At 48.4% G+C, this 27,563-nt stretch overlaps 2 protein-coding genes across 2 annotated transcripts in view; both read right to left on the bottom strand.

Moving 5' to 3' along the window:
• Positions 1-27,563, bottom strand: part of LOC8024287 (glutamate receptor ionotropic, kainate 2) — a 326,542-nt gene that overhangs the window by 72,375 nt on the left and 226,604 nt on the right. The window contains exons 8-9 of the mRNA XM_042291446.1: positions 23,207-23,320; positions 14,932-15,138 (exon numbers count right to left, since the gene is read on the bottom strand). Coding sequence (XP_042147380.1) covers positions 14,932-15,138; positions 23,207-23,320 — 321 coding nt within the window. The remainder of the gene's footprint in view (positions 1-14,931; positions 15,139-23,206; positions 23,321-27,563) is intronic.
• Positions 2,103-3,343, bottom strand: LOC120849295. Its single transcript, XM_040221500.3, has one exon. It carries the CDS (start codon positions 3,341-3,343, stop codon positions 2,186-2,188), a length of 1,158 nt encoding a protein of 385 aa, XP_040077434.1. The 3' UTR covers positions 2,103-2,185.

Below are 27,563 nucleotides of genomic sequence, written 5' to 3'. Positions count from 1 at the left end.
GGAATGATACAAGTTTACATTTGCTGGGATTAAGGGTCATTTGCCAATAGTCGCACCATTCTTGCACATGGTTAAGGTCATTCTGCAGGCATGACTGGTCGGAGCTGTTAGTGATTGTACGATAAATAACGCAGTCATCCGCAAACATACGAATGCGGCATGACAGATGCGATGGTAAGTCATTTATGTATATTAAGAACAGGAGCGGGCCGAGGACAGATCCTTGTGGGACGCCTGATGTTACTGGGAGAGGGTTAGATGAGTGGTTGTTAACAAAGACAAACTGAGACCGATTAGACAGAAATTCCTGGACCCATTGAACAATAGCAGTGTTTAGATTTAATTGGGAAAGTTTTAGTAGGAGGCGCTGGTGCGGTACTTTGTCGAATGCTTTGGCAAAATCTAAAAAAACAGCGTCGGTTTGAAGGTTATGGTCAAGATTAAAATGCAAGTCATGAACGAAGAGTGCAAGCTGAGTTTCGCAAGAGAAGCCCTTACGAAAACCGTGCTGGGAGGGGTGGAAAAAGTCTATAGAGTCTAGGAAATTAATTATATGAGTGTAGATGACGTGTTCCATGGCTTTGCAGGGGACGCTTGTTAAAGAGATGGGACGGTAATTTAGTGGGGAGTCCTTGTTACCCGATTTGTAGACCGGAACGACCCTTCCCACCTTCCAGTCGTCCGGTAAGATGCCTGTAGAAAGTGATTGTGAAAACAACATGGTCATGTACACAGCAGATACACGTTTGGTATTTTTTAAAAGTTTTGAGTTAATTCCGTCAACGCCGGCTGACGATGAGAGTTTGATATTTTCAATTAATGATGAGATGCCATCTACAGAGAATGTGAGAGCTGGCATAGTAGATACTGCGTTAGAAGGTATTAAAGAGGGAGGGACATCGGTTTCTTCGGTGAACACGGAAAAGAAGGCGGAGTTAAAAGCGTTGGCGCACTCGGTGTCAGTGACTATTTCGCCCGCTCCGTTCGTCAGGCTAATGATGCGCGTCTCTTGGGGATTTATAACTTGCCAAAATTTTTTAGGATTGTTAATTAAGATCTTTGGTAAGTCATCATAAAAAAAGGAATGCTTTGCGTTACGTATAGATGCCAGATAGGAGTCTTCAGCTGCGTAGTATTTTTCCCATGCGCAGGGGTTTCCATTCCGCTTGGCCGAGCGGAAAAGACGTTTTTTTTTGTTACCTAGTTTTTTCAAAGACTTTGTAAACCAGGGTTTCTGTCGATTCTCACGGAACGTAATTAGTGGGATGAATTTATTTGCAAGTTCATTTAATTTATTTCTGAACATTATCCAGTTTGTATTAATAGAGCGATTAGAAAATGATGCTTCAAAAATTGGAAGAAAGGCGTTTAGCTCATTGTTTATTACTTCATAATTTCCCTTATCATATAGACGAATTCTTTTATCGCTTGTTTGGTGTCGTACCGGGCAAAAGTTGAAGGTAGCATGGATTACTTTGTGGTCGCTGATTTCGCGGAGATAAGTAGCCGATGATAGGCTTTCGGGATGACTGGTTAGTATTAGATCTAGGATGTTTGCAGAATCCCGTGAAACACGTGTCGGTTCGGATACTAGTTGAACAAGGTTAAAATCAAGACATACGTTAATAAAATCTTTTGCGGCTTCATTGCCTATAGCTGAGGGGATCTGGTTGCTCCAGTCTATTTGCGGGTAGTTAAAGTCTCCAAAGAGAAGGATATGCGCATTCGGGTACGTTAAGGCGAATTCACTAAAGATGTTATTAAGTTTACAAGAAAAGTCAGGAGAAGAATGGGGAGGCCTGTAGCAGACTCCCAAAAGAACCGTCTGAGGTGAAGCGCGACATATGATCCATAGTATTTCAAGGTCGGATGTAATGTTAACAATAGAACATGACAACTGCTGGTGTACGGCGATGAGAACACCTCCTCCTCGTGTGGCTTGGCGGTCATTTCTATAAAGGCGGAAGTCCGGCAAATCGGCCAGAACTTCAGCATCAGTGATTTCTTTAGACAGCCAGGTTTCGGTTAATATCAACAAATTACTACAAGAGGACAACACGAGATTAGACAAAATTTCTCGTTTCGGAAGAAAGCTTCGCGCGTTGGTGAAGATTACGGAAAATGAAAGATTAGTTTTGGTAGAATTCCGAGAGGGGGCTGTTATTTTCTTCTGACGGGGCAATTGCTATGCTGTTTCCCTTACTGTCTGTGATGGTTCATCAAAAATATAGCGTTTCGGGCCCATAAGTAGTGTTTTAAACCGTAAAGAAAACGGCGTATTTTTGCTTTTTGCAAACGCAAGTAGGTGTTTGCGAGCATTTTGGACGGGCCGAGAAAAGTCTTCGCCAACACTGAAACTTGTTCCTTTGAACTTGCGGCCATTAGATAGTATGGTGTCTTTTGTCTTATAGAACGTGAATTTAACGATTACTGGGCGAGGGCGGTCAGATGTGTGATGTCCAAGACGATGTGCACGCTCTATTTCTTTGGGGTCTATGGTTATGTTCAAGTGATCACGACAGTGCCGGATGACGAGCTGTTCTGATTGGGCAAACGTTTCTGGTCCAGTGGAGTTAGGGATGCCATAGAAAATGAGGTTGTTGCGTCGAGAATGATTTTCGGCATCGTCGAAGCGTGCCTCCAAGCCACAGACCAAACGGGCCGTCTGAGCCGTCTCGATTTTTACATTTTCTAATTCGGTGCGCACGGGGGCGAGATTTTGATAATGGTTTTCGAGCGCAGTCATGCGCCCGCTTAAATCTGATATCGCTTTATCTGTTGTTAATAGCTGGGTTTTAAGGTCTTGTACCTCTGCAAGTAATTTCGATTGACCGGTGGATAGTTTTTTTAGCTCGGCTAGTATGGCGTTAGTATCAGGACCAGGATTAGTTTCGATGTCCCCCGATTGCAACAGCAAGGAACGGATGACATGGAAGCACTCAATCGAAATGACAACGCAACACTGCGGGCTCGGCAGCTGTATCAAAAAGTAGTTACTTGTTTTTTTAGAGAAAAGACTGCACGATTTACTAACCTGCACGAAAAAGTTGAACGGATTAGTGGTCTGCGTTGTGGCACAGCCACCGAGCCCACAGAGCGACATCGGCTGCGTCGGCTGGTTTATAGTGGGCGGGTAAGCGGCTGTTGATGACGATGGGGCCCTCCACACTTGGCCGAGGATCAATTGCTTGAGTGACGAGTCTGCCGGACGTGACGAGGCGTTGCTGATGGCCGGGTGGTAGCTGCTTGCTTGGTCTTCGTTGTTCCAGATTGTGCATGCTGTCGTGCCGTCCGAGGAAGCCAGCACCGGGAGCAAAGCGCGGAGGAGAATGAAGGAGAACATCTGCACGAAAAAGTTGAACGGATTAGTGGTCTGCGTTGTGGCACAGCCACCGAGCCCACAGAGCGACATCGGCTGCGTCGGCTGGTTTATAGTGGGCGGGTAAGCGGCTGTTGATGACGATGGGGCCCTCCACACTTGGCCGAGGATCAATTGCTTGAGTGACGAGTCTGCCGGACGTGACGAGGCGTTGCTGATGGCCGGGTGGTAGCTGCTTGCTTGGTCTTCGTTGTTCCAGATTGTGCATGCTGTCGTGCCGTCCGAGGAAGCCAGCACCGGGAGCAAAGCGCGGAGGAGAATGAAGGAGAACATCTGCACGAAAAAGTTGAACGGATTAGTGGTCTGCGTTGTGGCACAGCCACCGAGCCCACACCATTGTGGCACAATGGTATCCTATCATTGATAGGATACCATTCGTTCAAGCAGAACTTTGATCGTATGCTGCAGGTCCCTCCCTACACATGGTTTGGCCTTGCTGCCAGCACGTAGACTCTGCAGCATATTTTTTTTTGACAAGGACAAGCAAAACGACAACGTATCTACAAGTATATAAATATATACAAGCCAGGTATATACTTATGGGTGCCAAGTTGTTACCTTTCTTTTGAAGGCTACCAGGACGCCATAAAAGAGGAATCACTGTGAGCAAAATGTAGCCCAAAAGAGACCAATTGTGTTGTTTACTGTTTTCACCAGTTCATAACAGACTCGTTTCATCATAATTCTGTTCAGATTTTTCCAGCTCTACCCTTTTTCTTCCGATGCTTTTTCTGGCCGCGCACAGTCCTGTCACAAGAATAAACACGACCATTCCATTAGGATGATGGCCAAAACCCATCCATCCTTTTCCATCAACAAGTCACCGTTCCGAAAATGTGGCCAAAATTGCTCTCCCTCCCCCCCATTGTTCTTTGGAGTAGCTCGAAAAATCTAGAATGTGCAGCTGTGGCGCACAGACTATCTTCGCTGGTATCTAAATTTTATAAAAATGTACAAAGGAAAAGAAGAAAAAAACTGTAACGCAGTGCGACAATGCCGAGACTAGAGAGAGGCAATTTCAGAAAAGACGCGACTGCGCGTGCGCGTAGAAAACAGCGAGGACTCAGCTGTCACCTGGATGGTTTTTATTTTAAATTTTGCACCGAAGTACAGAATCTAAGGAAGCAGAATATTGAGCCAGCTCCATCCACAGCCATGACAAGAAAGCACTTTCTTCCTGAGTAAACTAGAGATGTGCGTTGGGGTAATTTTGTTCCAAAGCACCAGTTACTACTTTATTTATTTATTTTAGGATATATATATTGCCGCGCGCAAGGCTGAGAAAGCAACGCTCGGTCACGGACCTCCAGGAAGTTCTTGTTTATTCATGTACCGCACGTAACTTCTATCATTTATTCCTGCTTTTGTTTTCTAGAAAGTGCGTGTTCATTCTCGCCCCGATCACGCGACGCTCAAGCCGCTTTCGCCGAATCTTCGAGATAGCGACGTACTTTAGATAAGAGGCCGCCCGCGACCTTGTGGAGTCAGTTTTCGCCTCAGCGTTCCGTCGTGCTGCTTCGCCGCCTTTGACGCCCGCGATGCTCTGTTATTATTCATTTTTTTTCTTTTATTTTCGGGCACAAATTCGCCCCATTAAACTTTCAGTTTACTCGGTCATTCACCGCCTCGTCACTTGTCATCCGTGACATTCTGGTGGAGGTGCTGGGTACCGCATGTCCGTGCAGCGCAGCCCTCCAAGTTCCCGCAGTACAAGTCGGAACCCAAGCTCCGGAGGACCCGACGAAGACCAGATCGAGACCCGGTCAAGTCACCGCATCCGAGGTCTACCCCCGGAACACGGACTTCTGCCACCCACGACCAAGCCGAAGACGACGATGGCCAACCAGGCGCAGACCCCGGCCGCTTCTGCCGTTGTGTACCTGCCGATCGCACCCAGGACTCCAACGCCTTTCCACGGAGACGTCCACGAGGACGTTGAAGACTGGCTGCAACACTATGAACGTGTAGCCCGCCACAACGGATGAACGACTGAACAATGCATCCACAATCTCTACTTCGCGCTTGAAGGAACTGCGAGGCATTGGTTTGAAAACCACGAAGCGTCCTTCACTACATTGGAGTCCTGCGCCGCGGAGTTGAAGCGAACGTTCCTCAACCACCACCGTCGGCAGCGAGCGGAGGACCTTCTCCAAACAAGGGTGCAGGGCCCCAACGAAAGCGTGACCAGCTTCGTATAGGATGTCATGCGCCTATCTGCCCGAGCCGATCCGGACGCAGCCGATGAGAAGAAGCTTCGCGTCCTCATGCGTGGCGTGAAGACTGAAGTTTTTGGGGGCCTTGTCCGCGATTCCCCGACAACCGTCGACGGTTTTGTGGCTGAAGCCACTAACATCGAGCGAGCGCTGTCGGCCCGAGCAAGGAATTAAGCGCAGACCGCATGGCGCGTTTTTCTACACGCGAAAACGCGACGCGCTATGAACGCTCGCGCGGAAGCTGACGCGGGGGCACCCGCATGCAGACAAAGCCAAGCACCGCCGGCCGCGCGTTATCAGCGTTGCCAGATAACAGCATTCTCAACACGCGATGTAAATGTTGACGCAAATACTACAAAATGAGAATTAAATGAACAAATAAGTAAATAAAACGGGTTTGTATGTCAAAAGAAACAACCTTTCAATTTTTATACGAAAATAAAAATGCCTCTGAACACTTTAAAATGTGCTGAATACGAAACAGCGGACTGCGCAGGATCACGTGATAGTTCGACCGACCCTCATTGGGCGAGAGCCGCTTCGACGCCTCGGCGCGCGCGTCTTGTTCTGGGTCGGCTAGAAACCAACGCTCCCGCGAAAACGCGCCGCTGCGCGCAGGAAATGACGTCGATTTGACGCCGACGCGCCTGAATCGCGAGCAAAAACGCTCCATGCGGTCTGCACTTTACCATCGACTCGCCGGCGTGCCTGCTCCTTGAACCGCCGCATCTTGCCGACTAGACCTGAACGCCACCGGTGTCGACGGCCTTCGGGAAATCGTCCGCGACATCGTCCGGGAGGAGCTCAGGAAGCTGCTGCCTGCTGCTAACCAGCCGGCTGAGCTGTCGATAGCCGAAGTGGTGCGCGAAGAAGTCCAGCGGGCAATTCCACCAGAGGTTCCTGCCTGCGTAGCACCACCCGAAGAGCCCGCCCTGACCTACGCCGCAGTGGCCCGACGGCCAGCGCCTCCTCCTCCAGCCTATGTCGCGCCGCCCCGACGTCAGTCTCCTGCGCCGCAGCACGACCGACACCACGACGACCAGGTCCAGTACGCCTGCCTGGAGCCTCGCGCACCCCGCAAGACCGACGTTTGGCGAACGCCCGACCGACGCCCTCTGTGCTTCCACTGCGGGGAAGCGGACCACACCTACCGCCGATGCCCATACCGACGACTCGGGCTTTGCGGATTCCACTTGAACGACCCGCGCCCCCGTTATGGTGAACGACCTCGGGAGATCGACGAGTACCTGCGACGACCCCAGTCCCCCGAGCCTGCGTCCCGCCGAGTGTTCCGGTCGCCGTCGCCGCGACGTCCAGCTTCGCCGATGCACCCACCCCGACGTGAAAGCCTGTCGCCTCCCGCTCCTCGCCGGGGAAACTAGGCGCGGCAACCCCTGGAGGTGGAGTTGCCGAAGACGACCGACGTAAAGAGCCTCCAAGAACGACGGTGCGCTCCCACTCTCCCGACGCTACGCATCACAACGACGCTCCTGCTTCGGTGTCCAACAACCTAAACGTTGTTATCGACAGCCTCGACGCATCGGCACTCGTGGACACCGGAGCAGACTACTCAGTCTTGAGTGGGAGGCTCTCCCGCCGCCTTCGAAAAGTCATGACGCCGTGGGATGGACCTCAAATAAGAACCGCCGGAGGACACCTGATTACACCAGTCGGGAGATGCACCGCTCGCGTCGAGATTCACGGCGAAACATGCCCTGTGAAGTTCGTCATTCTGCAAGACTGTTCGAGGGACGTCATTCTCGGAATGGACTTCCTGTGTGAATACGGCGCCATCATCGGACCTTGCGGAGAACAAGCTGACGCTTCGGAAGCCTGTCCCATTGGTGGAAAATACCAAACCGACGTTAGCTGCAGTGCGAGTCCTCGCCAGCCACGTAAACCTGCCGCCGCTGTCGAGTGTCTTTGTGCCCGTCGGGACCGAAGGAGCCACCTGCGGTGTAGCACTGCTGGAAGGAAGCGTCCAACTTCTCCTCGGACGAGGGATTGGCATTGCAAGAGGCGTAACCGAGCTCCAGAACGGGCGTACCGTAACCCTTGTCACCAACTTCCGGCAAGAGTCCCAGCACCTTACAAAGGGTACAGCTGTGGGCTACGTCGAGGAAATTCAAGACTCAGCCGCGATCGCCGTGATCTCAGAAGACGCCTCTCCGACGCAGAACAAGACAATCACGTCCTCACAGCTCGACATCGACCCATCCCTCCCAGCCCCACAACGACGACAACTTCGTGACCTTCTCGCCGAGTTCAGTGAGTGCTTCTCCGCGTCGTCGAAGGTGCGCCAAACGACGGTTGCGAAACATCGGATAATTACTGATGACGACGCACTCCCTGTGCATCGGCCGCCGTACAGGGTCTCCGTGAGAGAAAGGGAAGCCATCCAGCAGCAGGTACAAGAAATGCTTGACGTCGACATTGTCTAGCCCTCAAGCAGTCCGTGGGCTTCACCGGTAGTCTTGGTGAAAAAGAAAGACGGGACTCTTCGGTTCTGCGTGGACTATCGCCGACTGAACGCCATAACAAAAAAGGACGTCTACCCGCTGCCACGCATCGACGACACCCTGAACCGGCTACGCTACGCCCGATACTTTTCGTCGATGGACTTGAAGAGTAGGTACTGGCAGATTGAGGTCGACGAACGAGATCGTGAGAAGACGGCCTTCGTCACGCCGGACGGACTGTATGAGTTTAAAGTAATGCCGTTCGGGCTGTGCACAGCGCCGGCAACCTTCCAGCGCGTTATGGACACCGTCCTTGCCGGCTTGAAATGGCAAAGCTGTCTCGTCTACCTCGACGATGTTGTGGTCTTCGCAAGCGAATTCGACGAGCACCTGAGACGACTGCGAGCCGTGCTACAGGCCTTCAAAGCTGCTGGGCTGACCCTCAAGCCTTCCAGGTGTCGGTTCGCCTATGGTGAGCTGAAATTCTTGGGCCACGTCATGAGTGCTCAGGGTGTAAGCTCTGATCCCGCCAAGACGTCTGTTGTCGCCGAGTTCCCGAAGACATCAGACAAGAAGACCGTTCGAAGATTCCTTGGGCTGTGCGCCTATTACAGACGTTTCGTTCGTGACTTCGCGCAAATTTCTGCACCGCTGACGCATCTGACGAAAGACGACGTGCAGTTCCAGTGGGGAGAGGAGCAAGAGCAAGCGTTCGCCGAACTCAAGCAAAGGCTCCAGTCGCCCCCTATCCTCGGACATTTTGACCAGTCGGCGGAGACTGAAATCCACACGGACGCCAGCAATACCGGTCTCGGTGCGGTGCTCGTTCAGCGACAAGAAGGGGCAGAGAGAGTAATCGCTTACGCAAGCCGGGCGCTGTATAAGGCAGAACAAAATTATTCAACGACCGACAAAGCATGTCTTGCTGTCGTCTGGGCGATAACCAAGTTCCGCCCGTACCTGTACGGGATCCCGTTTCGCGTGGTCACAGACCACCACGCCCTCTGCTGGCTCGCAAACCTCAAGGATCCGTCCGGACGCCTCGCTCGCTGGAGCCTTCGACTGCAGGAATTCAACATAACCATTGTGCATAAGTCCGGCCGCAAGCTTAATGACGCGGACTGTTTGTCTAGGGCTCCAGTCGAACCTCCAATCTCCGGCGCGGACGACGATGACGACGCCCGTTTTCTAGGCGCAGTTAACGCTACCGACATGAGGGCACTGCAACGCGGCGACGCGGAACTTAGCTCCGTGATCGACAACCTCGAAGGTCGAGGAGGCTCTGTCCCACGGGTCTTTTCTCGGGACCTACCGAGCTTTGTCCTGCGGCGAGGCGTGCTCTTCAGAAAGAATTTCGGAGCCAGCGAATCCCCCTGGCTACTGGTTGTCCCCGCCAGCCTCCAAGAAGAAATTTTTCAAGCGTGCCACAACGACCCAACGGCCGGACATCTCGGCTGCAGCGGGACCTTTGCCCGGATTCGTGACAAGTACTACTGGCCAAAGCTTCCAAAAACCGTCCATCTCTACACACGATCGTGCGATGAGTGCCAGCGACGCAAGAAACCACCGCCAAAGCCAGCAGGTCTCCTTCAGCCGATTACCCCGCCAACCAAGCCCTTCCAGCAAATTGGAATGGATTTGCTAAGTCCTTTTCCACCGTCGACGATGGGGAACCGCTGGATAATCGTCGCCACCGATTTTCTTACTCGTTACGCCGAGACGAAAGCCCTTTCTTCGGGGACTGCTGTCGAAGTCGCCGAGTTCTTCATCGAGTCCATCGTCCTCCGGCATGGCGCCCCCGAAGTACTGATCACAGACCGAGGGTCATCGTTCACGGCACAGTTGACCCAAGAGATTCTTCGTCTAAGCCACACAAAACACCGTCGAACAACGGCATACCATCCGCAGACCAACGGGTTGACGGAGCAGCTCAGCAAAACAATCGCCGACATGGTCTCTATGTACGTCGACGTGGAGCACAAGACCTGGGACGAAGTGCTGCCCTACGTCACGTTCGCCTACAACACAGCAGTGCAAGAGACCACAGGAGTGACGCCCTTCCAGCTGGTGTATGGCCGGGCGGTGACGACTATGCTAGACTCTATGTTGCCGCACGAGACAGTCGACGACGGGAGCGATGACGCCCAGGTGGTTGCTCAACGGGCAGAAGAGGTCCGCCAGCTAGCCAGACTACGAATTCAAGACCAGCAACATGTCGACGCTCGCCGGTATAATCTTCGTCGCCGCGACGTCCACTTCCAGCCCGGAGACAGAGTTTGGGTGTGGACGCCGATTCGTCGTCACGGTCTCAGCGAAAAACTCCTCAAGCGCTATTTTGGGCCCTACAAGATCATCCGACGCCTCGGCGATCTGAACTACGAAGTTCTACCCGACGGAACGCGCCCATCTGCAAGACGTCAGCCGCGACTTGAGGTGGGGCATGTCGTCCGGCTGAAGCCGTATTACGAACGATAGGACTCTCCACTCTCGTCGACGAGTGAACAGTGGACTGTGAACTCCGGCTAGCAATTCTGCTGTACTTTTGTTTTTTGTTTTCCGTTTTTGTGCTGCATCGGGACGATGCACTTTTAAAGGGGGGGGATAATGCCGCGTGCAGGGCTGAGAAAGCAACGCTCGGTCACGGACCTCCAGAAAGTTCTCGTTTATTCATGTACCGCACGTAACTTCTATCATGTATTCCTGCTTTTGTTTTCTAGAAAGTGCGTGTTCATTCTCGCCCCGATCACGGGACGCTCGAGCCGCTTTCGCCGAATCTTCGAGATAGCGACGTACTCTAGATAAGAGGCCGCCCGCGACCTTGTCGAATCAGTTTTCGCCTCAGCGTTCGATCGTGCTGCTTCGCCGCCTTCGACGCCCGCGACGCTCTGTTATTATTAATTCTTTTTCCTTTTATTTTCGGGCACAAGTTCGCCCCATTAAACTTTCAGTTTACTCGGTCATTTACCGCCTCGTCACTTGTCACCCGAGACAATATATATATATATATATATATGGGTGATTTCATCTCAAATCGGGCAGGCTAAAAGGGTCTAATTTTTAATTTTCACGAAAAAAATCTATGTTTTGGGGGTGTTTCTCAAATGAGGGAGGGCGCAAACCGCATGTTCTCCCGAGTTTTCGTTCTCGAGTTACGAGCCGTAGATACCGCAGTGGCAGAAACTAGTGTTTTTGCCTGTCGTCGCAGGTCGCGTGTTTGACACCCTCTGCTGACGTTATTGTATTCTATACACCCTTCTAACCTTTCCCCATCATTTAATAGGTATTATAAAAATACCTTGATGTATTCAAATATTTTTAGAAATTTGATTCTTCTCTAAAACACAGGTCAAACTCGTCACTCCGGTCGCTTTTCGGTTAAATTTAACATGACATTACTTTGTCTGTACTAAAGGTAAATTTTCTTTCTTTGGCTCTACAGAAAGCCCAAATCAAGCCCATTATAGATATAATAATATCATTATGATCTGCCAACTAGCCGCTCCGCTACCTTCACGTAAACGTTGTGAAAAATAACAAATGTTCACACATTTCACGCGATTGCGGCTCAAACAGAGAACATACAACCAAAATATTACATTTCTAGACTGTTTTTTCTTGTAGTCGGCTAATATGTCTAAAAGAATTTAAAAAATAAAAATTTACAAAAATGGGGTTTTTGAGAAAATCGACCTCAAACTTTCAACATTTGTTATTTCTTACAACGTTTACGTGAAGGTAGCGGAGCGGCTAGTCGACAGATCATTATGATATTATTATATCTATAATGGGCTTGCTTTGGGCTTTCTGTAGAGCCAAAGAAAAAAAATTCACCTTAAGTACAGTCAAAGTAATGACCTGTCGAATTTGACCGAAAAGCGACCGGAGTGACGAGTTTGACATGTGTCTTAGAAAACAATCAAATTTCTAAAAATATTTGAATACATCAAGGTATCTTTATAATAGCTATTAAATTAGAAGGGAAAACTAAAAGGGTGTAGAGAAAACAATAGCGTCAGCAGAGGTTGTCAAACACGCGACCTGCGACGGCAGGCAAAAACACTAGTTTCTGCCACTGCGGCTTCTACGGCTCGTAACTCGAGAACAAAAAATCGGGAGAACATGCGGTTTGCGCCCTCCTTCATTTGAGAAATACCCCCAAAACATATATTTTTTTCGTGAAAATTAAAAATTAGACACTTTTAGCCTGCCCGATTTGAGATGAAATCACCCATATATATATATATTGTGACAACATAAGAATACTCTGAAATGTGAATGACGCTACACTTCCTCTTGGCTCGCGCGTCAACGATAAGATGTCTAAGCGGGGGTCATTTCTATACTCTAACAAAAATCTGGTCGTAAAAGAACTCTTAGAGATTCTTTGGCTTGTACATGTTTTGCATTCTAAAAAGTTATTCTAAAGGTCGACGTACAGCTCGCGCTCTCTACTTTTTCCCGCCCCCTCCTTCTTTATATCCACTTGAGAAGAAAGCGCTAAAAGGATTATCATCCCCGCGGAAAACCGTGGTTGTACGTCGGCTTTTAAGCACTTTCTAAAAGGGCTCTTCGCGAAAAGCCTATAAGGTATCCTTCTGAGCTCACTTTTTTGATCGGAAAGAGTTCTTCATCGCCCAGTTGCCTTTCTAAAGTGCGAGCAGGGAACGGTAGCTCTCGAGATAACACCGTTCTTGACGAGCTCAAAAAAGTCTTGGGGCGTCGAAGAACCTTTCAAGAACGGATCTTTTTTTTTTTTTAGAATGTAGTACATGGTACAAAAGATGATCTCCAGACGCTGCCTTATGTGCGTCTCTTTTTTGTATGACGGTCTTGTCGGATTGGCCATACGAACACTGTCTGCAGGGATGTGTATAATGTAAACATGATTAAAACGTGGCTTAGGCGCGTCTGCATACACTTCTGCCATCATGTCGGTAGCAAACACCGCGTCTTTCGTCTGATGTACGAGCAGTGTGACCCCGGCTTTAGATCCTCAGATGTACCGGAATGATGCTTCCCGTTATGCGAAAGAAGCACAAGGGCCGATTCCAACGCTTCACTTTAAGGAAAAAGGAGGGAAAAGGTAGCAACGGCGCGTCTTCCTCCCTTCTACTGACGCGCCCCCAAGCGGACACGAGAAGAATGGAGGAACGAAACGTTCTTCTCTTTCTCCAGGGCCTAGTCTAAACTCGCCAGACACAAAGTTGGGGCCGAAGGTGACGGAGCGCACCGATTGGACAATCACGACAATGACTTCCCCCTTTTGTCGCCGACGTCCAATCGGCGTGCTCCGCGAACTTTCTGCTCAAACTTTGTGTTTGACATGTTTAGGGCCCCAGGCAGACGGGAGAAAGTTTCCGCCCTCCCGCCTCATCTTCTTTCGGTTTCGTTTTTCGAGCACGTCGCGCGCGTTGTTAAATACATGTTGTTGAGTTGACTGAGCTTCAGGGGCAGCGAAGGCCTCCTGTAGTTCCGTCTCCCAGTCCAAACGTGCGGAACATTTTGGTTGCAATGACGTTTTTACCACTAATTTTATCAAACAAGCAAACGAAGCTGTTATAAACAGCGAACGTCCGGAGCAGCACTAGCAGCGATACGTACACTGGGCTAAGATGGCCGCCTCCAGATTGCGGAACCACGTTTCGACCTTTCGACGTTAACGAGGTTACGGAAACTGCGGAAATTGCGTCCCAGACAGGCAGGTTTTGCTGCGGGGTGCCTGGGTGCCATCTGTGCTGGGTTCGGTTCTGTTTTCCAATGCCGAGTTCCAACCGGCAACCAATGTGGTTCTGTATTTCTGCGTGTCACCAACAAAGCAGCAACATCGCGATGGCAGTATTGTTCGTTGTGAACAGAAGACTGTAATTATCGCCGTAGTGACCGTGTGTTCGCGTATCAGTGGTGTAACTAGATGCGATGACGTAAACTGTCGGGCATTGATGCTGCTCGTCGCGCCGTGATCGGAGGGGGCGGGGTTTCGCAGGTTGACATTCCGCTTTGCATTAAAGAGGTTAAAACCGCTTGAGGGATTACCGTGCAATCGATCGACGTGCGAATAATCATTTTGTAATGCTGATCTGGCCAATGTGACTGTCGTCTGCGATGTCCTGTTGTCTCCTCCCCGAGACCGATTGCGCTTTGGGGGAAGGACTGAACAGTATGTAAATACGGAAAATACGTATATTTTCAGTATGAAATTCTACCATTAAGGGAGGACGGTAGATAAAATCGACGCAAAAAAAGCTATTTTTTTATTTTGCTGTTTAAATATACCGCAGTTCCTGGAGAAACTGCCCTTTAAGTGTCGCGCTGAAATGAGCGCTAGACGTTTCCAAGCTCACGATGGCGTTGCTCCGCACACTCTCACTCGGAGGGGCAGCACCGAGCGAGGCCTCCCCTCCGAGCGACATGGAATCGCGCAAAGCGCGAGCAGCGCCCCCCTCAGCGACCGCCTCTGCCACGCGCTCCCAGTGGGTCTTTCATATTGCCGGAGAGTGTGCATGCCCTATTTAGTAAGTTGTGCCACACAGCTATCAAGCCGCTCGTGAAAGTTGGTATCGTCAGTTCGACGTCAGCGGCTTGAACGTGGGAATGTAGTGTTTGGGTGTTATATATGGCACGTGGGGTCTAAGTACTGCACCCCCTATTTCTGAGAGTGTAGGCAGTTTTAGCATAGCGTTGCCGTACGAAACGGCACTGCCACCGTAAGCGCCTGCTGTGACTTTGAAGTATGACCTTCAGCGCGGCCCAGGAACCATTCAGAGGCCGCGGTATAGCCAGCGGCAACGCTCCGGGGGCCACCTTCACTTTCGCTTGTTTTTTTTTTGTTTGTTTTTTATGCCATAGGAATTGATTGCAACCGAGTTTTCCGACTACTTACCCTGTCCATCACTTCTCGGACGAGTCCGTTCCACTCGCCGTGCTCGTTGCTGACCCCGTACGCGCTGTCACGCACCAAGCGAATCTCGAAGCGGAAGCCCAGCAGCAGCGCCATCTCGCGAAGAAGGTCGATGCAGAAGCCCTCCAGACGATCGCCTTCCGACGCAGTGGTCTTAGAGCCGCTTTTTAGCATCACGTACGGCTCGCTCTGCAAAGGGTGGAAAGACAGCGAAAGCCCATCATACTGTCAGAGAAAGCTACCCATACTACTATACTATTTACGCATACTTATATGCTTACAGGGCAGCCAAGCCTATAGGGACCAGATCGTGGCTTTGAAACGAGCTTTCGCTCAACAAGCGGCTCGTGCTAGAAAATTAAGTTTCAAAATAAGGAGGGCATACTTGTTACCACCGGGTTCACGTGGAACGGATACAGACGCTTTCAGCGCGCGCCGAATGGAGTCACCATTGGCCTTTTCCTGTGCCATTTAAACGCGGAGCCACTAGAACTGGCAATGACAAACCTATACTAAGCCTGTGATAGGATTATGAGAACGCTATGGTGCCAGAAAAGTGGAAGCCTCACTATGACCATGGTGTGAAGTGAAACATAAAACAACATAAAAATTCTTGGCGATGCTTAGTGGAACTAAATAGTGATGCTCTACAGCCCCTCAATAATAGCAACAACAAAAAAATCCCGTAAATTTGCAATTTAAGAAAAGCTATAAAGGCCGCTTCATCATCATTTTTATCCAATTTTAAACTCACATAGTATGGAGCATTGGTAACTCTGCAGCTCTGAAGAATGTTCATAGCATGTAACAATCGGCATGTGAATTCTGAAAGGGTTCATAATATACGTTTCGGGCTATCCAAGACACGGCGGAGAAAGCATAGCCTCACACATCGCTTCGCAGAAGAAATCGCTAAGCAATGGAAAGCACTCACTTCCTAAGAGCGCGCGCTGTCGTGTTTATATCATCTCTACACAGATTCTTTAGTGGTATATTCGACAGGTCCCTTTCTAGCGTTGCAGAGCGCTATTGAAAGCCGAGGCCCATTCAGCTGGTGGAAGTCGAGTGCTCCAAGTATATTCGCCGGGTTCTGTCAGAGCGCTTTGAAGTCGTCGGTTCGCACCACCCTCCGACTCGCAGCGCTCTGGAACGTTCTGACTTCAAAGTGGGAACGCGCGCGAGAGAATCGGTCTCGTGACTTCAGCCCCATCCGCTGATGAATTGAAAGAGAAAGAAGCCGATACGACTGAGAGGCTTAGTGTCTGACGCCGCCGCGTTTGGACACCGCACCAATCCCGCTGTGCTGAATACAGTGAGTACTGGACGTGCACGGCGCTTGACGGGGGACATTCGCAGCGAAGACCATTGTCCGCATTGAAGGCTGCCTTTTTTCGTGCGGGCATGCGGACACGCGGTGGTGGCGCTGGTGGTCTGACGTGTAGGAGTGCTGGATGAATGGATGAATGGTATTGGCTAAACCCTTTGCATCGGGCTGTAACTTGCGCCATCGCGGTGGAGCAGTCACGGAAGTTGCCCTCAGTATCCGGCATCGTGTCGCGTTCTGGCTGCTCGGAAAAGTTGTCAAGCATTCGGCTGTTGCGCCGTTCCTCCAACTCGGATTTGGAGACGCTCTCGGATCTCGCAGATCCGATTCAAAGGAGTGGGGCGCTGGAGAGCGACCAGCCGAATATACCATGAGCTGGTGTGCGGAGCCTAAAACCGATTTTTACCCCTTCTGGGAATCGCTTGTGTTCTAAGTAAACACGGGTAAATGAAAATAAGTCTTATAAAGTAATATTAAAAACCTGAGACTGAAAAGGAAAATTGAACGAAACAGTGTAAGAACACGCAGAAATAAGGGGACAGACGCTTGTCTGTCTCCTTATTTCTGTGTCTTCCTACACTTTTTCTTTCAATTTTCCTTCCCAGTCTCAGGTTTTTAACATTATGATAAACATTCACCAGCTCGCCTACACCTTGACAATTTACACGTTAAGTCATACATTTTTACTAGATAGGGTGATCTTTTGTGGAAAGATCCTCGGCTTTCTAAATCAGAATATTTTTTGGGAATGGGGTGGGGGTTGGGGTGGGGGTTGGGGGATGGGGAGACGGGTTGAAAGGGGGGGTAGGGAGTTGAGTGTGGTCAAAAGCGAGGAAAACGTTATTCGATGTAAGGGTGAAATTTTTGCTAGAGGTGACGTAGAAGTGAGGTATATGTATGCTTTCACAATGGCTGCAGAACTGTTTCTTCCAGAATTGAAATAAAGAAAGTACACAAAGAAGGAAAGGGAAAATGAAAGGTATAAAAGAAATGGCAGGTAGGATAATAGAGTGAAGTATGAATAAAACTCAAGCACGCACTCACGCTAGCACGCACGCATGTACGCACACACATGCAGGGAGTGACAGCGATGAGCTAGCTTGGTATCTTGGCTTCGACAGGGCGCAGCTGCTTTCGACAGGACGCATCACCGACAAGAACCTCTAGAGACTAATTGACAAGTTTTTTTTTTATATTACATACATAATGAGCTGCCAGCAAAGAGCGAGGGCAAAGAGGATAGGCGTTTGTTTCTATCTGTGTTCTATTAATTTTTCTCGTCATGCTGGGAGCAATATTTCATAGTCCCATCAAGATCTACCAAAGCTGACGTGAATAGAGACTTAAGTATTAGTGAAAAGCGTTGACACAACGTTTTAGTTATATCTCTGGTTCCTTGCATCGCTTGCGAGAGCGGGATTTGCAAACTGGGGTCGCGACTCATAAGATTATCCTGAAGCGGAGGCTACGGTAGGCAAAACTTCTTATGGGGAAAAGGGCGGTGAACGGCTGGACTTAGAGGATGTCCCCTAATTCTTCGCATGAACTGTAGTTGACGTCCAGTTTCGCCTGTCTCCCAAGATTAAAAAGCGGAATGACGATGAGTATCTTTTGAGATACCATACTGATAGCGCGCTTAATATTTTGCCTGACGCATCAGAGAGGATATACGAAGTGATACCAGTGACGAAATGATGCCAATGACAAAATCTTTAAAGGGAAACTGAAGCCGTCCTGCATTTGAGAGAAAAAACAAACAAACATAAATCGTCTTCATTTGGCCTCCAGGATCACGAATATAAAGATTACTTTTATATTTGGTGCACGAAGGATGCAGAAAATATTTTTTCAAGTGCCGTTGAAGCCGCTTTTTCACGGAGCGTGACGTCATATATGATATACAAAGTTTTCGGAATCCCTGCTCTCGCGCATCTTCAGCGCCCATCAAAGCTATGCACGCGTACTCTCGCTATTCTAAAAAAATGTCCGAAAAAGACGTCACGACTGGTGTCAGTGGGGGGGAATGTACCTGGCAAGCCTGCAATTGCACGCGCTGTCCACACGAGCGACACGCGATTGGCGGCCGAAAGCTCTGCGTATGACCCAGCGACTGGTCGGAGGGTTTTCGTGTTTTCTCGCGTTTAGTTACATCTTCGCGAAAAACGAACGTGATATTGAGATTCACGGGATAAAAATAGTCTAGACTTTACGTCTGACTCGCCTTTTTCAAGAACCTCTTAGTTTCCCTTTAAACAAACACATTCCTTGCATTAAAGTGATGCTGCGCGTAACGCGCGGATAGTTGCAGTTTTAAAGAAAGTGCTCGTACTCTCTTTCCCTTGAACATTTTACGACTTTACATTCGTATTGGGCCATATCGTATTGCGTCTGCTTTCCTGCAGAACACACATACAGTCAGTCATCGCACTCTACATAAAAAAACGCAGCGAATAACGAGGTTGAGAACGCAATTCTCCATAAAAATCCGATCTGAGCAGATAGTATTTTCATATGATGACGTTATCTCTGTCCCGTAAATCGCTGCCATTTTTCTGCCGGTCGCTATGATTCGCTATGCCGCGCTTCGCGGGAAAGCAGACCCACAGGCTTTGTTCATAAACAGCGCGGCTGTTACTCGAGTAAATACAAAATTACAGATAATGTATTGCTGGAAAGGAAGAAAAGGAGGAAACGAAGGTTCTGCCTCTTGGACGAACATGCCTCGTCTCGAGGAAGAAGGGGTATCGGAAGAGAGTGCAGTGGAGAAGGAGAAGAGAATAGATGGAATGGTGAATACCGTTTCGCAATAAAGAAAGGAATGACGTCCTGCAAATTGTCGAGCTCTAGCAATAATTTCTCGAATTTAGAAGTTCGCAGAAACGAATAGCTTAATTCAACGGTAACTCACAGGAGTTTATGTTTCCTTGTGACGATGTCATTGGGAGCAGTCGGTCATCCAAACGGGTACCGTGGATGCCGTGAGCAATTTCAAGCAATGCCCTAAACACGACACACGTTTGCGAACCCATCCGGAATATATACGGTCCTGTTGAGATTCCTGCTCCGCGTAACGCTGACATCAGCGGCTTCCGTTCGCTGCGAAATTAACCTACATTTTGGTCGTTTCACTCACTAAAATGGAGGTTCGTTTCTCTGCATATCCATCGGTATGTACAGCTAGCTATTATTATTTGTTTTAGATGGGCTACATCTCGTCGTGCGAAGTTGTTGTAAGGCTACGGTGCCGGTGGGTTCCAGCACGTTTATTTGAAGCACCCGCTTGAACTTTAAGGCTTGTTGATTGAGGACTAGCGTAAGATTTGGATTCCCAATACTTGGCTTACATCAAACGTCAAACTAACACACAGGAGCAACAAATCATCATCCGGAATATCATTGTATTCCCCTATCACTCTCGTATATTGTACCAGTAAACCCACGAAGAGACAAGTCATATAACCGCTTAAGCCTCTCTTGAAGTACAAGACAACTCATATAACAGCTTAAGCCTATCTTTAAACTGTAATGCTCGTACTATAAATATAAAATAGAATTAAAGAAAAGTCTCAAGCGCTGTGACGATAATGCAATTAAATGCAAAGGTGCAAGCGAGGGGGACAATAATGACGAAAATAATCCCTGGAGAAGAGAAACAAGGCTGACAAAGGGCATACACAAAGCGTTGTCGTATCATTGAAAACACCAGTAGCGACCTAGAATCCACAAAAAACTTTGAGCCTCGTGCTTGTAATCTTCTGAACGTAGTATAACTTCATTTGTCGAGCACTGTAGTCATTTTATTTTAACACGCCCTGGAAAACATAAACCACACGAAAGATAAATGCAGCGTTGTATACGTTCCCCCAAAACGGGAACGAAATCTCGTTCCTTTTCTGTCTCAATCTTGGAACGGGAACCTTTACAGATTCCAGTGGTTTGAAAGGAACGCGTTCCCGTTACATTTCTAAGATCGAACTACGTGTCGTTACATTGACAGTGCGTTTGCAATGAACTTTTGCGCTGGAGAATTCGTAGATAAAGTACAGCAAACAAATAAAATTATCCAGATCGAACTAGGTGTCGAGTCGCCACGATCGCATTTGTTCCAGTCCTTTGTTTTCGATCATATCTTGGAGTCTTCTCCATATCTCCAAGTCGGAGGTTAAAATAGCTGATAATGAAAAAAAAAAAAAAAAAAGAAAGGAAAAGCTAAAACCTTGTAAATAAAAAATAAAAAAAAACACACACACACGCACAAAAAATGCAAAAAAATAAATAAATAAACGTTTTTTTTTGTTTTTTCTTCTTTTCGCGAAAACCGTACTGACTTTCGGCCTATCTCCACCGATGCAAGATGAAACGTGGCGCTCCTCCGCTCCTCCTAAAAGGAACGCGTTCGAGGAACGCCATATCTTAAAACGCCGTTTCGTACAATACTGGGGGAATGAATTGATCCCTACACCATTGAGGTACAAGTCGTCAGGATGAACGAAAACATAAAACAAAAATGTCCGTGGAGCTCGGGTGATCAGGCTGAGTTTACCGTTGTATACACGATCATCCGAACGCTCCCTTTAACGACGACGAATTCGCTAATGGCCGTTGTTACTTTTCGGCGTCCCATCGTCTGGGGCTAATTACACCTCCATAATGTAGGTTGCCGGACGGCATCTGGATCTATCAAAGCATACCAAGCTACGTCGAGCCCGCTCGATGTGTCCAAAGCTTTGCCAGGCGTGCGTTGCGAAATAAGCGACCTAGATATATTTTTGTCCTCGAACAAACACGGCGTACGGGTTCAATTCGCCGTGTATGACGAAGATAAAAATGCCATAAAACTGGTAGGACAAAAATTAGATCAGAAGCAAACGAGAGACGGCCTGACAGCCACTTTATCAACATGCATTAAAGTTAGGCTCCTCGCTTATAAGATTAATCGGGGTGGAATGAATAAAAGGAAAACAGGGGTCTCGATTTAATAAGCGCCTTGGGATTAGCTCGTCGGCAGCTTCCCGAAAATTAGGTTACGGAATGGCCGAACGGCGAGACAGAGGATTGCGAAAACTGAATCACGCACCCTCGCACACTTACCCTCTTTTGAACGAAGCGAAGCGAGTAATTTTTAGAGGGGGGCCGGCGAGCAAAAGCGACATCAAAGACGGGCACTTCAGCGTCTCGAAGCAAGCCGGTAACAATTTAAAAAGATAAAAAAAAAAGCTCCGTTGTAGTAGTTAGGCTTTAACTCCCTCAAGCTCGGACTTTCGTAGAATCTAATTTTGGTTTCTCTGCCTCATTTCCGGCTCGGATGAGCAATGGGCAGCGTTCCCCGCGCTTTCGCAGTACGGCTCACCCACTACGTCCGTTCGTGCTTCAGGAATCGAGCGGGAGCACGCTCCGTTCGAAGCCGAGGCATATGTGTTCCGTGCCGTAGCGGTAAGAAGCTCACGACACGTGCGCTAACTCCGTCGCCATGGTTCTCCCGCCTGCGGCCTCCCAGTAAAGTCAAACGAGTGATACACGCGTCCGGCATGCGAACGCGTGTATCTGTGTGGTGCACGTGAAAGATCGTGGGTTAAAACAGTCGTAGGGCAGTGGATACATTTCTCACCTACAGCGGTACCACCCGCACGCTACTTAGGGCTGATTAACTTACCGATGGCTGGATGTACAGAAAACGTCAACATTATTAATGTTTTGGATCGGCAATAGAGCTAGGCTAACTCAAACATACCGACTATGGCATCGGACGCCCGCGTCTTTAGCACACCGTGTCAGCTGTGAGAGATACCGCACATTACCTACTCTCTCGTTCTCGTACATAGAAGAGAGATGTGAGGATTTCAAGCCCGAGAACCGTACGAATTGTTTCGACGAGGAAGACCTAGTGCATTCACAAACGCAGTTCTGAGCTTAACACTCGTATCTGACCGTTCAAAGTGATGTCTCCTTTTTATTTTTTTGTAAATGCGAAAGCATTAACTGTCTCATGGAGTAGTGCCGACGTTGTCCATAACCGCAAAGAACGGCAAAGAAATTCCCTCTGAGCCGGATCCGCGAAAAAACAACAGAGAAATTTCCTCGGCGGAATGGCTTTTAAGATGGCTGCGACGCGCCGTTCCAAGGAACGCCACCCTACAGAGAAGCCCACCCAACGCCGGTAAGAGTGAGAGGGTGGCGCTAGCGCGGCCATTCTGGAGGCCCGGAGGGGGGGACGACGACGCTGTATCACGTGTTCTACGCTCTGCTTTCTGCCCATGTCGCGCCCCATACTCAAGTAAGGGCGCTGCGGCCGCTTCTGCCCCTCTCGTTGACTAGGGCTCCAAGGAGTGCTTATCGGCGTTCAACTGCACATTTATGCTATCATTGCTATCGCATTCACAACACGTAAGAAGTGCTTAGGTGTCCACAGAATTTTTTCTACATGAAACATATCCAATGCTTGCTACCTTCAACACCAACAAAAAGATGTGTAGAAAATAAGCAGAATAATGTGCCTCCGGCAGTTAAATATCGCCACCAGTAGTCAAATTTGGGTGTTTTACGTGTCGAACAAACAGGAGGCGTCTGCCACGCACCAGAGAAGAACTGAGGATTAGTTTAGACTACCCGGGGATCTTTTGACGCACAACCAAGATCTCAGTGACTTGGAGCCTTCTGCGCAATAAGCCTTCGTCAGATTACGGGACACCTCGGTCGGGATTCGGACCCGCCAAATGGGAATCTGTACGCCAGCGCTCTGCCTCAGAGTCACGGAGGCGACTTGATCGCCGCCAATAACCAGATCCAAGTAGAATTTCATGGGCTTGCAGAGCTGCTACTAAACCGTTTCATTCCTCGCCATCCCAGACAGCATCAATCACAGAATTGCAAAAAAAGAAAAGAAAGAAGTTTGTGTAGTTTTGGCATACAATTCAATCGGTCAAAGGTACTCACGAGAATGGTGGTAACGCGGAATGTCTTGTTCCGTAGCGACAGGGCAACCTCCTGGTAAAGAGAGCTGTAGTTTTGGCGGTAGTGGATGCCACGTGTTGCATCCCATGTCCCAGCCTGCACAGAACCAAACAAACGAATATTTGACGCAGGTCAAATTAACAGGCATAAAAAAATAGAAAACTATAATCGAATAATTTAGCTTCAATAACTTTAATGGACTTTGTCTTGCTGAGCTGAAATTATTTCGTCATGGTTATGCTGCAGGGTGAAGGAGTTAACGACCACGGGCCTATTATGTGTCTTATCTCCTGCAGCTGTGGTTGTGCTAATTCATGCAACAAATATTATTTTACTCTGCATAACAGGTATTAAACGCACTATTAAATAAGGTGACAAGAAACAGCGGTTTTGAGGTTAATTTCGTCGTAGTTAGAAGCCTAAAAAGGTGTTGAACTGAAACATATACAGAATGTTTATAACTAAAGGAGCAAAAAGCTCTATAACATGACAACTGACCGAGTGAAATTGAGACCGTATTTTATACGAACGAGCGCCTGATATCTGCGACTTCAACGGCACGCATGCTGTCTTTATGAGGCGAAGACTTCTAAAGCCGGGGTCACACTGCTCATATATCATACAAAAGACAGTCTGCAAACACGAGACGCCCCAATGTCCGTGGTTCGAATGCCGCGTGCCAAGGTTTCTCCTTGAACTCATTGCCACGCGACATTCGAAGTACTAACCTCGCGGTGACTCGCGTTCGAATCTCTATGCCGACTGTCTTTTGTGTGATGTGTAAGCAGTGTGACCCCGCTTTTATGCTACTTTTTTTTACGATAGTGCATCAACAAAGTGGATGTGATGAACGCTCTCGTTTCTTACCGCTTTCTATCATCGAAAATGGATGGTTAAATATGCGTTTTTGAATCATATGCGTTAAATATGCGTTTTTTGAATCACAAGCAACAGTGTAAACCACGCAAACTTAAGAAACAAAATGTAGAAAAAAAAGGAGGATGGAACAATTTTGCGCGCTGGTGTGCTTTGCATCTTTTCACATTTCATTTTACACCGGCCTCGCTTTTGGGAAAAATTATGTAGGCTGAGCACATCGTAAGGAATTTCTTGTACAGGTTAGGTGTGTGTGTGTGTGTGTGTGCGTCAACACACACACACACACACACATGTATATATATATATATATATATATATTGTCACGGATGACAAGTGACGAGGCGGTGAATGACCGAGTCACACGCACACGCACACACACACACACACATATATATATAAACACATTTGAGCCTATTCTTGAGTTTGCATGGCTGGACACTCAAATAACTTTAATAAAAGGCCTGCTCCTCAGACCTCGAGCCTCTTTTGTCGACAGGATTCCCTGCCCCACCGAAAAACCCGAAAATGGCTCTGAAACTCTATCAACCGAAGAAAACACGAACACAATTTGTTCCTTCGTAAGGGATTAGCTTATTCGCGTTCAAAAGCAACAAGTAAAAAGCAGACTGATTTCGTACATTTATGGAACCTAAATTGGACTAAACATTATTTTATTGTACTCGGGGACATTGACAATACTTGAAAGATGCCCCTATATATACGTTTAGCGTACTTCGTGGTTTGGCAGCGCGATCGGAACTCTGACCCATACTAGCAATTAAGGTGTACAGTGAGCGGCAATATGAACTTACCAAGTTGAGTTCTAGTAGAAAGGGGCCAAGTGCCATATGGGGGGGGGGGGGGGGGGGGAGCTTCAGCACGCTAAGCTGTGAAACCGACAGCAGTTCATTCCAAGCTCTTATTTGGTTTCGTAGCTTAACGTGTGCCCAGGGCTCCCTGCATGGCATTTATACCGCCCCGGCCTAAACGCTGCCGGACCAGCTCGTATTGTTATGTCTTGCAACATACTTTTAATAAACTAAAAATTAACTCTAAGAATACTTTTCCCCGACGTGGTTTATAAAACTAAAAAAAGAAAAAAGAATTGTATACTTTTAGAGCATTACACATTGCAAACTAGGCATGTTAGTGCGTAAAGTTTTTTGAGAGGGCACCATTCTGCACTGCACAATGAACAGCCCGTGTGCCCATTACTCGCTACTCATGAAAGGGTAGAGCAAAATATTTTCGAATCAAGTCAGGAGACCCCAGATCGTCCATCTGACGGCGAAAGCCGCGTCGCTTTTTTAACTATCCCAAAGCTTCCTACCCCCGCGCATATTGCGGGGCAGAGCAGATGCGTGTAGTATACCGCGCAGACGAGGGGAAACCTAATCACACTTTTCGTTCTTTGCGCTTGATATCGTCCGCCGTTCCATTCGACCTCCATTTCCTATCCCATTTTTCTTGGCCCGAGCATTTTATCATAACGCGGGCAGCTGCCTCTCTCATTGCCCGTGGAGATTTATGCGCACGATCGTTTTTTTTTTTTATTATTTCGATTTATTTTGGCTGACCCTTTCTACAGATCTTTCTTTTTCCATGCTGCTTTGTGTCTGTTTTTCTTTAGGATCTTCCACGCTGGCCGCACGCAAACAGAAAGTGCCAGAAAGGGACGATGGAAACAGATTCCCCCATTTCTCACTCCATACAAGGACCAAATGCCAGGACGAGCGTAGATGCGAATTAAAGACAGATAGCGTGATTTTGGACCAAGAAAATAAAACGAGCCTACAAAAGTACCACGCAACGCGGTTCTACAAAAGTGTATAGAAGAGAGTAGCAAGATACTCGTTATTTTTTGTGTGGCTGTTGTGCGTGTATATTTGTTTGTGTGTATGAGAACTAGTCTTCCACGTTTTTTTTTAGAAACCTCATAATAATAAGAATATTAAGAATAAAAATAAAATATTCAACCGGCAGATGCTGAAAACTCGCGTTCTTTGGCCCTAACTCTTCGCAATTGTTTAGCTTTTCTGTGTGGCAGTATTTGTGAGTTTGTTGGGTTAGGTCTTTTTTCACTCCGTAGTCGTGATGTCTGTTTGTGCGTAAGAAAAAAAAACATAACAAAGAGATGAACAGAATGTTGGCACGAAAGTATGCTCATAGTTGACAGTCGCGATGCATGAATGGGAGCATGCAAGCATTTCTCCTTTCTTTGAAGCTCCCAATATTTTCTGCTCTTATTTTGAATTGGCTAGATGCCCACAGTGCATACATATTGCGCCCAGATAAATTCTCGGACGCGACGGTTTTTTTTTTCTCGTCGAATTGCGGTAGAGACCGTCTGCGTGTTCTTTGTGACCACGAAAGGTAACCTAAGGTGGTGGTGGTGATGACGATGATGATAATAATAATAATAATAATAATAATAATAATAATAATAATAATAATATTAAGAATAACAAATAATTGCGGTGGCTTAGCTCGGCTATGCCAGGATATATGTAGCGTGAGCTTATGCACACAAAGTGAGAGACGCTATCAAGCGGCTCCGGTGCAGCGTCAGACTTGGCTACTGCGCTACTGAGGCGCACAGCTGGGCAAGCGACGGCGCCAGTGCGCCTGCCGCGGCTATGACGTCACTCCTCTAGAATGCGCAGACCGGCGAGGCGGGCGCGGCGGCGGCGGCGCAGCGCGCGGCGGCGGCCTCTCCGGCGCGCCATCTGTGCGCCGTGTGACCTCACTGCTCCTCGCGCATGCGCAGACCGGCGAGGCGCGCGCGGCGGTGGCGGAGCGCGCGGCGGCGGCGGAGCGCGCGGCGGCGGCGGCTCCGGCGCGCCAGCTGTGCGCCATGTGACGTCACTGCTCCTCGCGCTTGCGCAGCACGGCTCTTCGACAGCCACGCGAAACTGCTCAACCTCGGCCAGTGTAGCTCACGCTACGAAATAAACAAGGTGTGATGGAACAACGTTGGCTGCAAAGATGGTGCTTTCTAGACACATCCGGGTCACCCCCACACCTCAGAGCTGTGGCACGCGTTCATATACTATCATCATGATTGTTCTTTCCAACGGTCGCACCTTGCTGACTAAGTCACCAAGATGCGACAGTTGGAAAGAACAAAAGACTGCTGAAGAGCTTCAAGACGAGTGCGATCCGGTCATGCATGCCACATCATGTCAAGACATGTATATCTCCTGTTACTGTTTTGTTTATGAAAAATTGAGCGGACAATACTAAAGCGCGGAGTGGCTCAAGCTCATTTTGTGACGACGAGGAGGTATGTCGTAGAGAGATTAGCATAGGCCCAGGAATGGATAACAAATAGAACGACGAGCAATCTGAGTTCGTACCTTCTTACGGTGTGTCTTTGCTGTGATTCTGGTTTTTACCTTGATGTAACGTTCGCCTCAAAGCATTGCGTACTCAATCGTCACAATAAATGAGAAACTCCCCC

Source organism: Ixodes scapularis, unplaced genomic scaffold, assembly GCF_016920785.2.
Source record: "Ixodes scapularis isolate PalLabHiFi unplaced genomic scaffold, ASM1692078v2 PGA_scaffold2__306_contigs__length_199485367, whole genome shotgun sequence".
Taxonomy (NCBI): Eukaryota; Metazoa; Arthropoda; class Arachnida; order Ixodida; family Ixodidae; genus Ixodes; species Ixodes scapularis.
This window is presented reverse-complemented; position numbering and strand designations above follow the sequence as displayed.

Coding starts and splice junctions, on each gene's coding strand:
- LOC120849295 (XM_040221500.3), bottom strand. CDS start 3,343: ATGTTCTCCTTCATTCTCCTCCGCGCTTTGCTCCCGGTGCTGGCTTCC.